This window comes from Protomyctophum bolini (assembly GCF_963924005.1).
Source record: "Protomyctophum bolini genome assembly, chromosome: 3".
NCBI classification, from domain to species: Eukaryota; Metazoa; Chordata; class Actinopteri; order Myctophiformes; family Myctophidae; genus Protomyctophum; species Protomyctophum bolini.
Window position 1 is genome coordinate 25,274,052 of NC_137864.1, and position 17,397 is coordinate 25,291,448.

A 17,397-nucleotide genomic window follows, 5' to 3' on the forward strand; every position below is an offset into this window, starting at 1 on the left:
TTTTAAAGCACGTAATAACTTAGATATATATATATATTAACCATGCCACCTGTTACAATAGAAACGCTGTGCAGGTGCCAGAGATAAGGGACAAATTAAAGAATAAATAACCATGCAATAAATAACAGTGCAATAAATAATCGCGTGCACGTCAGATATTGTTTTTAAGAACGTAACTTTACGTCTTGGCACAGGTAGTACCTGCTGCTTAAAACGTAACCTGACATTCCTGGCACAGATTGGGTTAAAGATTCTATTATTATATCAAATGTAACTGCTGGGTGGCTTAGACCGTGTGACTTGCCACAACCAAAAGATTGGTCATATGTAGCAATTCCTACCTGCTGTGCCACCTTTCACTCTAATTTATAGTCATTGTGCTCATTGTTGCTCTCAATTCTGTAAGGGAGGTGATCCCATGAAAGTGCATTATTTAATAAGGCTATAGGTCCATTCTTTACACTGCTCTAGCTGAACAGCTGAGACTGGCTCACAGTTCCCTTTAAAATATATTGTATTCAACCACAGCAAGGCAGGGTGCTGCTAACGAGAAACAAACATACTAAATCAGGTGGATCGTTTGTGTTATTCGGTGCCCTTTAGAACCTTGCTGAAGTTGTAACTGCTTGTCAAGCTGGGAAACTTTTGAATAAACAGACTTGGACAAACATAGTGCAATAACGAGCTGTGCTATGTAGGTACTGGAAATGTCTAATTAAAGGAGGACAAACACCTGCTCAAGAGCACACACACAATATTTGTCAGACGTGTGTATACAAACACACAGAGGTACTATGCACATTGAAAACATATGCTGTACAGACACACGCGCCTACGCGTGTGCACACACACGCTCTCACAGAAAAGCACACACCTCTCCCACGGACACCACGAGAGTCCAATAATGTCTTTTACCCACTGGGCTTTTATCTCTACTGCGACTTCATCATCGGGTGCTGCGCCCTCTGATCAGCAGCTCTATGTTCGTCGGGGGTCCTGTCTCTAACATGTCACTGTCACCAAGACTCCCCGCCCCCCTGCTGCTGGTGAAACTTTAATAAGGCTGCGTGACAAGTCAGGTGGTGGAGGCTAACGGAGACTGACTGTTTAGCTAGATGGGCTGAGACACAGCCAGCCGTGGCTCTGGTTGTCACATGTTTAAGATAACGGAACGTTGGCCTCCCCACCGGGTCCATCTGTGGCCACACACACACACACACACACACACACACACACACACACACACACACACACACACACACACACACACACACACACACACACACACACACACACACACACACACACACACACACACACACACACACACACACACACACACACACACACACACACACACACACACACACACACACACACACACACACACACACACACACACACACACACACACACACACACACACACACACACACACACACACACACACACACAATGAGAAGTGTCCTTTGAGGAACCGGGCCATTGACTATAGACTATATTTATCATGTATATTATTATTATTATCCAGACTGTCCCTTTAAAGCAGTTTTTGAGTGGTGCAACCACTCCTACAATCAGCAATGTCCATGTACCTACCTGTGTACCTGTGTCTTTGAGCCTCAGTGGTGTGCGCATGCGTGCGCGTGCACCTGCGCGTGCACCAGTGGTGTGCGCACGCACCCGCGCCCGTGTGTGTGCGTGCACCAGTGGTGTGCGCACGCACCCGCGCCCGTGTGTGTGTGTGTGTGTGTGCGTGCACCCCCGTAGTGGCAACACAATCGAAAAAGTCCAAAAGTTTCGCAAAAGTCCCAACTTTCTCCTGTCATAGTGGTATGTGGATCGACTGTGGTAGTCGTCGCTAAACCACGCGACAATCATTATTATGCATCTTCAACAACACTGGGATTATTTATGGACCTGCAGCAGTATTATGTGAGTAATTACTTTTATCTATGTTGGACGTTTGTGTTGCTGCATCATGAGCTTGGAGATCTGCTATTAAAAAAAGCTCAGAATACGACCCGAGTAAAAATTTAAATTGTCTTTGATGAGACCATCGGCACGCGCAAAGTCCAAATAAAGTTTTCTTTCGTCTAAAATATAAATATCACGTGCGCAAATGTTTTGGAATGCATCATCGCGAGGACACGCACGGCACAACACAACACAGCATGGACCTGTGCAAAGTATCTGTCGTCTGCCCGTGCAAGGCACCGCCACAAATAATTCGATCGAATACTAAATAATTTGCAGACATAATTAAGGAGGAGACGCAGGGCACAACACAACACAGCATGGACCTGTGCAAAGTATCTGTCGTCTGCCCGTGCAAAGCACCCCCCCCCCCCCGGGATGACGTTATGCTGTAGTCTCCAAGGGGGAGAGATAAGCTAACGTTAGCATGAAGAGAGAAGCTAACGGTTATCTATGCTGGACGTTTGTGTTGCTGCATCATGAGCAGAATACGACAGAGTAAAAAATAAAATTGTCTTTGATGAGACCATCGGCACGCGCAACAACACAACAAAGCATGGACTGTGCAAAGTATCTGTCGTCTCGTCTGCCTGTGCAAAGCACCAGCTACAGGCTAACATTACACTGTAGTCTCCATACAGGGTGTTTACTTATGATGACCATAAGATAACTGAAGCTACATGAATACATAATAATAATACAACTTTATGCCATTGTTGGTTTAAGTTAATTTGTTTGATCCAGGGATAGCCAGTAGCTCTCTGCTTCAAAACACAAGTTCATGTTTCAGCTTTATTATATTATATTATATATATATATATATATAATATAATGAAGCTGAAACATGAACTTATATATATATATATATATATATATATATATATATATATATATATATATGTATATAAGCTTTTTGGTATGTGAGTGATGCAGCACTTTACTTTGGTTTGGAGTTGAATTAAAATAACACTCTAAAGTATTCAACCAGTGTGTGGACATTCTATTCAAAGTTTTCAAATGTTTCGCTGTACTGGCATACACTGTTATGTGTACTTGAACCATTCGTTATTTAAAACATGGTATTTCAGGCAAATATTGAAGTTATTAAAAAATAAGCCTATCCATCATTGCTGTATGCATCATTGCACCACTCAGTTCACACGGGTGTGATTTTTCCTTAACAACAGGGGTATGTGCGAGAAGACTCACGTTCTCCCGGGGAGAGACATTTTACAATGAAAAAACCTAAAGCATGTGCCTTCATTAGAGCTATGGAACTGTTCTCTTCCTACGCTCGCATAAATGCAGACCAGCCTCTCGTCTGTAGCGTAAATATAAAAAAACGTTTTACCTACTCACCAAAACAAAGGTGGATTGTGGGGGGGGGGGCTCAGAGTGCGTCCACTAAGGAAAGTAGGCTTTTTGAGTGGTGCAACCACTCCAAGGAACATCAATGTCCGTCTTCACCTATCTATGTGACGTGTGTGTCTGTGTTCACCTATCTATCTATGTGACGTTAATGAGCACCAGTATAATGAGTACCAGTAGGGGCGCTGTTTGCCAGAAACAGAGAGACACTGTTGCCTGCTAATGAGAGAGAGAGAGAGAGAGAGAGAGAGAGAGAGAGGGGAGGGTGGGGGAGAGAGAGGGGAGTTGCACCACTCTGTTCACACGGGTGTGATTTTTATTTACACAAACCGCCTTTGTATTGGTGAATAGGTAAAACGTTTTTCTGCTACAGAGGAGAGGCTGGTTTGAGTTTCATACGAGGGCTAGAAGCAAAGAGTGGCAGAGCCTTAATGCAACAAGAGCTTTAAGAGCAGACCATATTATCATATTCTCCCAAGGCTCACGTTGCCAATGACGAGATTCTCGCCATGATGTGTTTTCAGTTGTTTACGATAGAGGGCGCTCTACCGCAGCCCGTGAATGATCCCAGGATCAACAAAGAAGTGTACACCCAGAAATCACGTGATCACAACATTTTCCAGGTGGTTTAGGATAATGCTAAAAGATTTATAAAAATCCACCTTGCTGGTGGTTTCGAGCGACAACAAGCCAAATTCAACTGCCCATAACTATGGGTCGGATTATCGCAGTGGCACAGGTTTTTTTAATGGCTCTACAAGACATTGAAGTCTTTCAAAGTGAAAACGCTCTGAAGTCTTTTTGCAAATAATTGCCTAATCTAGTTGAATACCCCATAGGTATATTGGTTTAAAGTGCTTATGTCGCTTATTCTGGGCATGTTTTCTTAGACCTGGTTGCTTATTTCTCTCACAAACACTGAGCACGACCCCCAGATTTCAGTTGTTGCCTTAATTGGGAAGGGCTGGTTGTGTGGGAGTTGGGGCTACTGCTTTGCCCCCCGAGGACAGCATCCTCCATCCTGTGTGGATCCATTAGACTGATGCACAACATTTGTGTAGTCACACCCAGCCCAGAGTCTAATTAGTTTGTCTCGGGCCAGCTCTGACTGCTTAAATTAGGCATCAACAAACCACACTTGTCTGCCTGTGCTATTAACTCATTTTGGATTACAAAAAAAAATAGAAATCAGTTTTTCTCCACAGTTAGTCTTGCCGCCATGACTGTATCAAAAAGAGTCACAATTATGAATGTGAAATGAATGTGAGCTGAAAACCACAGAGAAAAATGTCTTTGGTTGGACAAACCCTCTCAACAGTCTCGTTTTTAAAAATGATGGACCGATTACAGGTGCACCTGCACAAAATGCCCGTATCCTACAGTGCTTACAGAGCCCATGGCTAAGAGCACTCTGTGTTTGGCACACCATCAGCCATTTTACAAAAGCTCAAGGGCCAGCTCTAACAAAAGACCCCTAATTACAGCAATTATCCATTCGATGAGAACAGGTCAACCACCTGTATAGCCCTTCTCAATCTGCGCCACATTTCACCCTCTCAGTTTACAGCACAGTTCCAACGGGGGTCCCACTCCCACACAGGGATTAGTATGCACAAGAAAAGTGGCACAGGTGTGGCATTTATAATCGATATCCTCTGGCAACATGAATTATGGTAATAAGCTCAGTCAGGTGGCAGGCGGTAAGGCAGGCAGGCGGCACATGCAGATGTAAACCCCCAGAGGGGACCCAAAGCAAATGAGGTGTGCCTGCCTGGAGGTGCGGCGGGCTTCATCTGCGCCTTGAAACAACAGCGCAGCTCCTCTCTATGTCCGATCGATCACCTACAGACACCCCAGAGTCTGTGAGGGGTATCAGTGGGACAATGAGGGAAAACTGATGATAAAGGGATAGAATGAGAGGAGTAATGATATATTAGTGTGTGTGTGTGTGTGTGTGTGTGTGTGTGTGTGTGTGTGTGTGTGTGTGTGTGTGTGTGTGTGTGTGTGTGTGTGTGTGTGTGTATTTGCATGCATTTATGTGTGGGGGGTTCGTATAACATAGGGACATAATTCCCTCTTCTTGCTGTTCTTAATCATGATGACCATACAGGGAGCCATTCTGCAAATAAACCAATCAGAGGTGGTACTGACGGAGTAGGTAGGGTTAGTGAGTGAGGATGACAGGGGCAGGGCTGGGTGGGTGGGCAAAAAGATGGAGATTTCTCACTTGAGATTGCCTGCTTATCCCCGAGCTGGCAACAAACCAAACTACCAAACAACCCCCCCCCCCAAATGCCTGCCTGTCACTTTCTCCCCCGTTCTGTCACGTTCCGCAAGCCAACCAAAATGTTCTTTTTTTAAAGTCCAGCAATTACTCATACAGGAGCGTGGATGAGCCCTTACACTGGCGGCATGCCAAAAGTGGGTGTAAAGCGCATTTCCTAATCACTCCTGCTTAGTCTCTTCATGAATAGATATTACATTTAAGAGCCCATGCAGGCTCTGGAAAAACTGTCATGTTTATTCTCACGAATATAATTTACCTGGGAATGTGTGGAGAGATATTATCCACAATTCAGTTCTGTGACTGGCCCCTGCCATGGGATTTGTGTGTGTGTGTGTGTGTGTGTGTGTGTGTGTGTGTGTGTGTGTGTCTGTGTGTGTGTGAGAGAGAGAGAGAGAGAGCGAGAGAGAGAGAGTTGCATGTGCTGCGTCCTGCGTGTGTTGCACGTGCGTGTGTGTTGCGCGTGCCCATGTGGGTGACTGATTATTTGCATGTTTGTGCAAGGATGTTGAATTTGCTTAATGGGTTTGTGCATGCACATTCTAATGTGTGTGTGTGTGTGTGTGGTGTATTTGCATGCATTAATGTGGCGCATAGTGCATACACATTATTTTTGTTTTGAGACAAAAATAAAGCAGTTCCACCTTCCATCCCAACTTCCTCCCTCACTTCACTTGCCCTTAACATCAGCCAAAACAAGCTGAACTCCCTGTTGAGCAATTCAATATCTCTCTCGCACACGCATGCACTCACACACGCGTACACACACACACACACACACACACACACGGCTCTGAAGACACCTTCTAATTCGATTGATGTTTGCACAAACGGGTCTCCTATTAGGGTAAGTGGTGCTGAATGGGAGAGTGAGTTATTGTCACATTACTGCCCTGGGAGACTGAGAGGGGAGAGATGGCTTTTGTTGCCAGTGTTTAATGAAGTGTTGTGAATCAGTCAAGCGTATGCCAACGAGGTCCTATGACCGATGCCATGTGTCATACAGGAGAGAGTGCACGCAGGGTTAAAACATGGAGACTCATTGATGCTGTAGGCCAGGGCTTCCCACATAGGTGCCTCATTCGCCGCTGCAGTTCATTGGAGCGACCTGTATCGCAGGGAGTCGAAGGGAAGGCGGAACTGGCCGGAAGTGTGCAGGAAGTGCGGAAGGCACGCTGTCACTCAAGTGACTACTGGCCAATCACAGCACATTTATTGGCATGAGGAAACAAAAACATTTACATTGCCAAAGCAAGTGCGTCTGGGAAAGAGGGAGTTCCACCTCTGATTGGCCTACCGAACGTCCACTCTGTGACGCACACGGAAGCTGCCTTTCCTGTAAGACGGTGCCCGCGATACAGACGCCCCCAGAGCCGAAGGAGGCATCCATCTTTCCCAGCACTGGTTTTGTTAAAGCAGTCTCATCACATGTGGGCCAACACAACAGGTGCAAACAATTAACTTCCTTGTATGCGAGACAACCAGCACCACTAGCGGTCCTAAATGACCAATCATAGGAAACAGTAGGTTAGGGTTTAAATATATGAACATTCAGTGAAAGTAGCAGAGCTATAAGCTCTCAGCAGATTGTGTTTAAGTGCATTGTGAGGTTGTAAAGCAGCAGTATTTTCAGTGAAGAGATTTGGTGTAGAGGGGTGAAAAAAGCAGAGCAGACCAAGTATAGAGCCCTGAGGTATCCCAGTCAACTTAGTGCAGTAGTATATGGAACTGGTTAAGACCTCTGTGAACAAATGTGGCACACTGTTGGCCAAAGAATGAAGCCAGCCAGAGACTAAAAGAGATATGTCATGCTCTTAGAGTGTACTAATAGAACCAAATGGACCACAGGTCCACTGCATTTGGTTCCATTTAATACACTCTCAGAGACCGAGTTAAAACAATATTACAATATCTGCTCCCTTGCATCACTTTTGCCGTCTAGCTCTCAAATGTACACCATCTGTCACAATGAAGACAACAACCTAAGTAAGTAGTCCATGTGGCCCTATTGTGACACTAGTGACACCAGTATGCAGGGGCTTACTGCAAAGCCAACCCTTGATGCCAGATGCCAAGCAAAGAGGCATTGGGTACCATTTTTATATCCTTTGGTATGACTCTGCCAGGAATTGAAGTCATTGAACCCTGACCTCCCAATCTCAGGGCAGACACTCTAACCACAAAGCCACTGAGCTAGCCAAGACAAGAAAATGTATATACAGTACAATATGAGTGGACTGTATAAAATATGAAATTAGGCAGTGCCAAGTAGCATCACGGCAGCTTTACAATGTCAAGCATAATTCCTCTAGTCTAAGCACTAAGTCACGGCAGCCTGAGCATTGTTGCTGATGACAGCTGTGCAGGATTGAACCATTATTATTAAGGCACAACCCCACCCAACATATTTTGGTGGTGTATTTGCATTTAAAACGTTCAAATGTGGGAACCCATCTGCAAATTATTTTTACTGATATTTCTGAATCTGTCTTGAGAGATTAAAAATATTCTATTAAAATACACCAAATTAAGGTGCTGTCAGATATGCTATGGCAATCACTGAAAAAACATTGTGATGACGTACATTTTACAGTTTTGCGAGATGGGCGCGTGGGAGTTCATATTCATGACTGTTTCTTGAAGTCATATAAATGGTGTGACATGCATGGAACAAATATAATCAAATTCTTTATATGGATGATAAAATTAATAATCACAATATCACCTCTGACAGGCTAAAAGGTTTTTTCCCCCCAACTTTATCTGAAATGAGAGCTTTAGTTCATCAGCAATAATAAGAGAGAGATAAACACATCCACCTGGTGAATAATGTGGGGTTGTCGAGCTAGTCTATGGTGCTGTGCAAAAAGTGGTAATTATGTATTTTCTCTCTTTCAAGATGCTTGAGAAAAACAGAATGAAGACAGAGTGAGCCGTTTGTCTCCACCGCTACACTCCCACATCTTTTCAAATACCAATACCAGTACCAAGACACACACAGAGGTAAGGCTTGTATGTGCATATTTATGTATGTTCACATGCACCTGGACTATGTGAGTGAGTACATGCATAAGGCTTGCAGGCAGCTGCCTGTGATATTCATGGGTGTGCGTATACCTGAATGGATGTTTGTGGATGCATTCGTGAGTATGGGTATACGCAGGAGTGGGTGTATTCTGAGCACCAGCGCTGGCAAAGCTTCACATGAAATAAGCCTTCATTCCTTTTCTTGGTCCAACTCCATTCAGCAGCTCTTCCCATGGGGGGCGGGCGACTACTGTAAGCCTGCATGCCAATTCACACGATTACCCCCGTTGCTGCATACCGCGTCCTATCGGTGGAGTGAACGTATTAACCCAAGAGTGTGGGGGCATTGGTGGCATCACAGATGGGGCTAATCTCATTAGCATGCTGCTGTTGTTGTGGGCACTGGGACATCTGTCAGAGATCATTACTGACAACAGGTTTGGGCCACATGAGACCTCCCAAGTACTGTCAAACGCACACAGGAGCACGCAGAGAGAAGTGTATGTGTGATACACACATGCACAGCTCAGACAGACTCAGACACATGCAAATCCACATCCACACCCAGATGTCAGAGACACAGATGCAAACTCACAGCACAGTCACAGATACACATGCACAGAAAGATATAGAATTAGTTCACATACAATTTCAGCCAGTGATACACACACAAGCATGCATGCACACACAAACACATCATGAGATATAGTGATAGATATACAAGCACATATATCCCACACAATACAATGACAATACAAATACACACACATAGACAGAGAAGCACATGCTTACACAAACACTGAGATGATTTGGTGAAACCAGGAGTTAAACCTATGTTGAAGTTCTTTTTGACACCGTATTTGCCATTGAGGAAACCAATCTATTTAAACATTTTATGTGGCCCCAAAACTGAAGGCTGCAGCACCAATGTGCTACTATATCAAACTACATGCAACCATCTTTTAGTCTACTAACCTACAATCAACCTTGCATTAGTAGGCCTACAAGGAATCTCTGTGGAAACACACAGGAAGAGACTAAAGAGCAACGGTGTGCGGTGTCATTAGCCTAAAATAATTTGGCCTACAAACAAAATAAAAGGTAACACAATTGCATGATGGTAACCATGGCAACAAATGGTGTCTGTTTCCTGTGTAGGAGGGCGAGTGTAGGGCGAGTGTATTTCCAAACAGTTTTTTATACCCAGCACCCTAATCAAGGGAACTTGATTCAGCTGGAGGGGCACTTCCTGACGAGGGAACCTCCCGAGAGCACTTCAAGTCAAGGGACTGGTTTCAGAAAGGGCCTAAATCCCATTGGACCTTGAGGGACAGTGGGCATAGGCAGAGCAGGCATGACCTGGAGGGACAATGGGCGTGGCATAACCTAAAGATACAGGGGGTGTGACCTAGACATACAGTGGGTGTGACCTAGACATACAGTGGGTGTGACCTAGACATACAGTGGGTGTGGCCTAGACATACAGTGGGTGTGACCTAGAAGGACAGTGGGCGTGGTCTGGAGAGAGACAGTGGGTGTGACATCATCATACATGCTGAGATAACATTAACTTTGTCAAAACATTGGAAACTGCTGCACCAACCAACATGATATGCATTACTTTACTTTTGTCATTCTTGTTAGGGATGGCCAAATGGAAAGATTGTATTAACCGGTTACCGCCAGGACTTGCCGGCTAATTAACCGATAGCCGTTAAGAAAAAAAAAGCGCTGTTTTGCGCATTAAAAATAGACAAATACACCGTTTACACGCGGCCTGCTGTCAATCAGTGCACTAGTACGTAGGCTACAGTCTTCCATCCGCACATATGTATCGCGGACCGATCAGGAAGGATTAGAGAGAGAGAGAGAGAGAGAGAGAGAGAGAGAGAGAGAGAGAGAGAAAGAGAGAGAAAGAGAGAAAGACGTGTCTCTCTAACGCGCGCGAGCGAGAGAGAGAGAACGTCAGAGAGAGAGAGAGCTTGTTGCTGTTAGCAACAAGCTAACAGCATACCGGTACGTTCGTTCTATGATCCATAAAACGACAGATCTGCCGTTTAAGGAACCAACGTTCGTTGCATGAAGGGCAGATCTGCGGGCGTTTTCGTCTTTTTTTCTTTTTCCCTCCTGCTTCCACAGTCCACTAGTACTTCATGCAGTTGCGTTGGTGTTTTTGTTTTGGGGGAAGTAAGTCACGGCACATGCGTGGTTGCACTGACAGTAAAGGTGGAAAGAGGGGGTGTGTGTGTGTGTGTGTGTGTGTGTGTGTGTGTGTGTGTGTGTGTGTGTGCGTGTGCTTGGTGTTTTGGCCGCGGTGCCCGCTCTCGGCGCTTCAAAATAATTTATTTTTATTTTTATCGGTGAACCATTAGCCGTTAGTGTTGTCGGTAAACAAATTAATAAACGGCTAACGGCTAACGGTTATCGGTGGCCATCCCTAATTCTTGTACATCAAGTCAACTTCTGACTGCTGGGAAACAACGGACCTATAATGTGATGTATATAATTAAGGTTTTGCTTACACTGGGATGTATAATTAAGGTTTTGTAATTACTCTGCGATGATCCCATGAGGGATATAGTCAGATAATAATATAATAAGAAAATAAATTGACTTAATTCGTTCACTCAGCTGCTCATTCATCCGTGCGTACGGACATGCGCGCGCGACAAACGTGCATATTGCCATTTGCCACGCACAGACACAAAGACACACAGACACACACACACACACACAGGAAGGAAATAAAGACTGTTGCCTGTTGTTGTCAAATGTATAGAAACAGAGGCTCATGTATCAGGTACAGCTAGTATCTTTACCTCAAACCATTTCTCATCTGCACACACAATGAAAAGAAACTAGTGCACGAGATTGGTTAATTAGTAGAACGCCAGAACACAAGAAAGCCCGCCAGATAATTCAAATCTCTGGAATAAAATATTTTGAGATGAGGATCCGCAGCCAAATACATATCATTTTGGAGGTCCTAGACATGAAAAAGTGTTGAGCACCAATGACATAGCAAGACGTTTTCTTCTTCCAGAAAACTGTTTGTAGAATGGGTTAAGGCAGTATATTCAGCACCCAAAGAGAGGGACTTTTAGATCTACAGACAGACAGCTAGAGATCTGATGGTCAAACCATTAGGCCTATGTTAGACATCGAGACAGACAAATGAGTGTCACAAAGACACAAAAACATTTCTGTTAGAGAGGCAGACAGGCTAGCGGGTGGACAGATAGTTACAGTAGAGAGAGAGAGAGAGAGAGAGAGAGAGAGAGATTGGGGATAGAGACAGTCTATATACAGACAGACAGACAGGCAGGCAGAAAAAAAGGGCAGACAGACAGGAAGAAAGCAAACAAACATACCGGTAATCCACATAATGCCAGCCAGACAGACAGACAGACAGCTTGAACAGTGATAAAGCGAAATGGGAGACATGTGTATGTCAGACAGAGATCCTTCAAAGAAACATGCAGGCTGGTAGGTAGATGGAAACCAGCAGGCAGGCAGACATAACACACACACACACACACACACACACACACACACAGGGGGACTGACAGCGTCAGACTCACCAGCAGCAGTAGTCAGTCCTCCAGGGTTGGCACTCGTCTCCTCCATGTCCACCCTGCAGTGGTCCAGGTGTTGGATGCCGTCCTCCATCTGTCTGCCCTTCCCTCCTCCTCCTCCTCCACCTCTCCTCCCTCCACCACCACGAAATGCCACCGTCCAGTCCAGCTTTCCCTCGCAGAGGAGAGACCAGATGCACAAAAAACAGAGAAAGACACGCACAGGGAGAGAGAGAGCTGTTCGCAAGATAGCGATCTTCTCTCTTCTCCTGCGCTCGCTCACTCGCTTTCCTCCCTCTCTCTCTGTCTCTCCTCCCCTGTACCTCATGGAGCGCTGGCGGGGCAGGCAGGAAAAGACGGCTCTCCAAACTAATACAGGAGAGAGAGAGATGAAGAGAGAGCGAGAGGGGAGGGGGAGGAAGGGATTGAGAGGAGGGGTGGAGGATTTCAGAGGAGGTGGAGGGAGATCAAGAAAAGAGAGAGAGAGAGAGAGAGAGAGAGAGAGAGAGAGAATTAGATGGAAGCAAAGAAAGATGGTGAGATGGATAGAAGGAGAGAGAGTCGGAGAGAGTGAAAGAGATGGGAGAGTGATGTGGGGAGAGAGCAGGGAAGAGTGGTAAGGGAGAGATTTGGGAATGAAAGAGAAAGTGGGACAGAATTGATGTTATGTGCGATACACTCTATATCCGACACACACACGTCTACACAGCAGGGGTCCTTCTGATTTCTGAATACTATATGTTCTCCCCTTCTCTCTCTCTCTCTCTTGCTCGCTCCCTAGAGACAATAAGAGAATCAGTGAGCTGAGCTCCATGTGGAAAAGCCAGCGCCATGCAGCAGGTGATCCTGGGGCATACATATGGTGCAAGGACACACACACACACACACACACACACACACACACACACACACACACACACACACACACACACACACACACACACACACACACACACACACACACACACACACACACACACACACACACACACACACACACACACACACACACACACACACACACACACACACACACACACACACACACACACACACACACACACACACACACACACACACACAGTGTTTGGGCATTGTGACACTTACCAATTTTTTAGTGATTATAGGACCTCTAAGAAATCCGCCCTAAGCTCATCCCTCTCTCTCATCCTCTCTCCCTGCGTCTCAGCTACTCTCCCTCTCGCTACACATTAGATCTTTATTTGTTACTCGGGCCACTCCTTGCAACCTTTCCTACAACTTTTGTGGAGGTTATTTGGCCACTAAGGCCACCGTGCTGAGGAAATATCTAAAATCATTGTTAATGTATCCCCTACTGAATGGAGAGGGCATCTGTGGACTGGACACTGTGAAAAACGACACTCAAAAAGATGCATTTGTAGCAGCCTTGAAATCACATAGAAGACAAGTCAAAAGCAGGGGTGACTCGTTGAAATGGGCTATGTGACGACACTGACGAGCATGCCGGCATGAGGGAAGAAGTGAGGGGACATTGGTGGGCACGCCGGGGGTAGTTCCCAAGAAGAGTTAAGTCCATAACTTATTCTGACCCCTCCCTGAAAAACTGCACTTACCGTATTATGGACTTAGTGTGGATCTCAACTCTTGATTAATGAACTATAACAATAATCACTACATACAGTACAGTAGCTCTGGATAAAGAACACAATGTAAATGCTTACTTAAGGTACTAGTCACTAGCCCTAAGGGCGAGGTCGGGTGCACGCATCCACCCGGGTGACGGCAGACGGCTGGGTGAGCGTTGGCGCTTTGGCATGGGGGGTCAGATCAACATATGGAATTAATTCTGTACTGGCCATATATGGAGCGTGTCTTGAGTGTACAGGGTTTGATGAGGTCAGATCAATATATGGAATGTCAGAACAGGAAGGATGGGTGGGGAGGATCAACATACTGTATGGAATATCAGGTCAGCTCCATATATGGAGATCTAAGGGTCAGATGTAGAGTTGCTGGCCGGCTCCATGTATGTATGGTCAGCCAGTGTTAGATGAGGTCAGTGTCGTGATCTTCATATATGGAGATGGCCACATATGGTGGCGTGACGTGTCACAAGGCACCATATGGAGATCTAAGGGTCTTATGATGCCACGTAATGGCAACACTTCAGTTTTGCAGCCCGAGCAACCACAGATTTTGTGAATTTAGTGTGTACTGTGGGAGGTCTGATGTGAGTCAAGAGTCAGATGCAGGATCAAGGGTTTGACACACGGTGGCGCCCCTCGGTTTATTTCACACAAAGGAAATGTCACACTGGGCAAGACCTACGCTGAAAAGACTATCAGCGGAAGTTGCGGGATTTTAGCGGAAGTATTGGCCAAGGAAATGACGTTGATGCTTTACAAATCAGTTTACATTCTCCGCGAATGAAACAAGTGCTGTGATTGACATCTTCAATACCCTTACTTTAAAATCCCCAAAATCTCCAATATGGTTGGGCGGAGGTCTTTCTCCTACAAAGCCCCATTCGATTGGAACAACCTCCCTCTATATCTTAGATCCATCTCATCATATAGTAGCTTCAGGACCTCCTTACATTCACATCTAGATTCAACTTGTCTTTGCTTCTAACCTGACTGTAACCTTTTATGACCCTGAAATATTTGCGCTGTGACCTTATCTACACTGTGTATTATGTGGTGGTTGGTGGTGTAGGTGGAAGATGGTGAGCAAGCTATTTGTGTATATATGTATGTATTTGTTTATCTGTTTGTATCTGTGTACTGCATATTTTGTGTATTTGTGTACAGTATGCTTTTCTGTATTTTGTTTTTTATGGGTCCCTCTTGAAAATGAGATGCTGCATCTCAAGGGGCTGTCCCTTCAATAAAAAAAAATCTGAAATCTGATTGGTTGGGAAAATATCGTATCCGGGGGAAATACATTTGACGGATGTTCCGGAGGATACATCCGCCGATAGCTTCTCTGCCTTACGTTGTGACCAGGCTTTTCTTTTCGCAGATAAGTAAGCCTGGGACCGAGGCTACGCAGGGGTAGTAGACCGCCTTGATGACGAGTCCGTGGGCGGACCTAGCTGTCTTCCGTGTCGGTGAGGTCAGTGTTTGGCTGGTTGCCATGGGAACGCACCCATTAGTCTGGTGGTACCGTGGTGAGACTCCACAGTACGTACAGTATGAATAGAGATTGTCACCGGGGCATTCATCATTGCGCCATTGCTCATAGGCACAGCTGCATCCGATTCAGCAGCCCTCAGTTGGATACTGAGGGCAACAAATGCTGTGCAATAATTGCTTATCACATACTCATAGCCTAATTTATTAACAAAGACAACAAGACTATAATTTAGTATGTGAGCAACACTTTGATTGAATAAACAGATTACTGTCAGCGATAGACTATCGTGGGGAATGACGGATTGCTAGCTGTCTGTTTTTTTTCTTCCCTGCTCCGATTTGCTTTTTTTTGTGCCCAGATAAACGACAGTTTCTCCTCAGTCGTGAATTTTACCACATTATCTGCTGCTTGGTGGGCTATGTCTGATGTGGTGAGTTCTTTCAGCAGTGAGCTCATTCACAGTGAAAGTTTAAGGTTTATACTCCAATGTTTTGCATGGTGAGCTTGTAGATTAAATCATATAGTCATATCATATTAAATCTAAATCAGACGTATAAATCAGGCATTTCAAGTGCAGTAAGTTATTTTTTTTTAATTGTAAAAATAAGTTGAATAGCTCTATATCCTTATGTAATAATTACTATACATTGTTTGTTCTTAATATATTATTTATCCCACGATTTTGTAACCCATTTTGTCAATCATCTAATGTGATCCTGGGCTCTACACACCCTCCACCAACCTAGTCCCCATATATGGGGGACAAGGGGAGAGCAACGGACTTGAACTCATGCTTCCTTCATGCGTGTCCAAGTTGCTCCTTTACACCTGACAGGGGGGAGTTTCCCTGGTTGGACGTAGCGCGTGGAAGGAACACGTTATTCCAACCAGTTCCTTTCCCCTCCATCAGGCGCCCCGGCTGGCCAGGGGGAGGCAGTTTAGTGACCAGGATTACTGCATGTTTTTTGTGAGGGGACACGGGGAGAACATGCAAACTCCACACAGAAAGGCCCTTTCGCCAACCCCGCCTTCGGGTATGGGCACGGATGACGCGGAGGAGGAAACACGCCGCCAGCACCCACAGCGTCCCGAGAGGGAATCGAACCCAGGACGTTCTAGCTGTGAGGCGACAGCACTACCAACTGTGCCACCGTGCCCCCTATACATTGTTTGTTCAGTAACAGGGGTCTCTCCAGAGCTGGAGACAGTAGTAAAGACAAGATACATTTTGAGGCCGGGATACCTATTTTATCCAATCAGGAGATTGAGGTGAAAGAACTCATACAGGATATGGAATAAACAAGTCAAATTGGAAGTGATGACGAGAAGTAATGAGCAGACAAAATTGGAACAGGACAATTTAAGTTGATAAATGGGCACTCTCTGTCTCTCTCTCGATTGGATGAAATTGGCAGCCCACCTGAGGCTGAGAAAGTATTTTCTGTGTGCAAGACCCCTGTTCACAACAAACTATATAACTACGATTACTCTGATAATATTATAGAGCTTTAACATATTAACAAAAATCTGCTACCTTTAACTTGAGCTAGAGGTGACCATTCAGTGCAAGCTAAGCTTATCACCCTTGAATTGGCCTATTTGTCACACACTCACCCAGGGCAAATAAAAGCTGGGTATGAGAAATGGTGTTCCTAATGCGAAATATATGACTGTAGATGAACGAGTCATCAGCCTGAGCTACGTAGAGATCGCCAGCTCTTTGAGAATCAGATTAATAAGACTAATAAGAATAATGTCAGAAATAAGAGGACAACTTCCTACCATGTTGAGAGGTGTGGCCATGTTGAGAGGCCGGCAGGCAAAACAGAAATCAACTAGATAAAGTGCCCCTCGGGGGACAGGTCTCCACCAGGGCAGGTCAGGTTGTGGCCTCCTGGTGGTGCTATAATAGGCCAATGTGAAAAGGGTGCCATTTCTTCTTGCCTTGGATGGCAATTGGATGATTTGAGGCATTTTGTTCCAAAAATGTGTTTTGCAAAATTCCACCTGTTGGTGGCGGTATAACAGGTCAATGTGAAAAGGGTGGGA

At 45.1% G+C, this 17,397-nt stretch overlaps 1 protein-coding gene across 2 annotated transcripts in view; it reads right to left on the reverse strand.

The window, feature by feature from the left end:
- The window catches only part of inpp4b (inositol polyphosphate-4-phosphatase type II B), a 252,621-nt gene extending 240,288 nt beyond the window's left edge, over positions 1–12,333 (reverse strand). For both annotated transcript variants that reach the window (XM_080759694.1, XM_080759692.1), the window contains exon 1: positions 12,238–12,333. In XM_080759694.1, the coding sequence (XP_080615820.1) occupies positions 12,238–12,325 (88 nt within the window). In that variant the 5' untranslated portion in view covers positions 12,326–12,333. The remainder of the gene's footprint in view (positions 1–12,237) is intronic.
- Between the last annotated feature and the right edge of the window lie 5,064 nt (positions 12,334–17,397).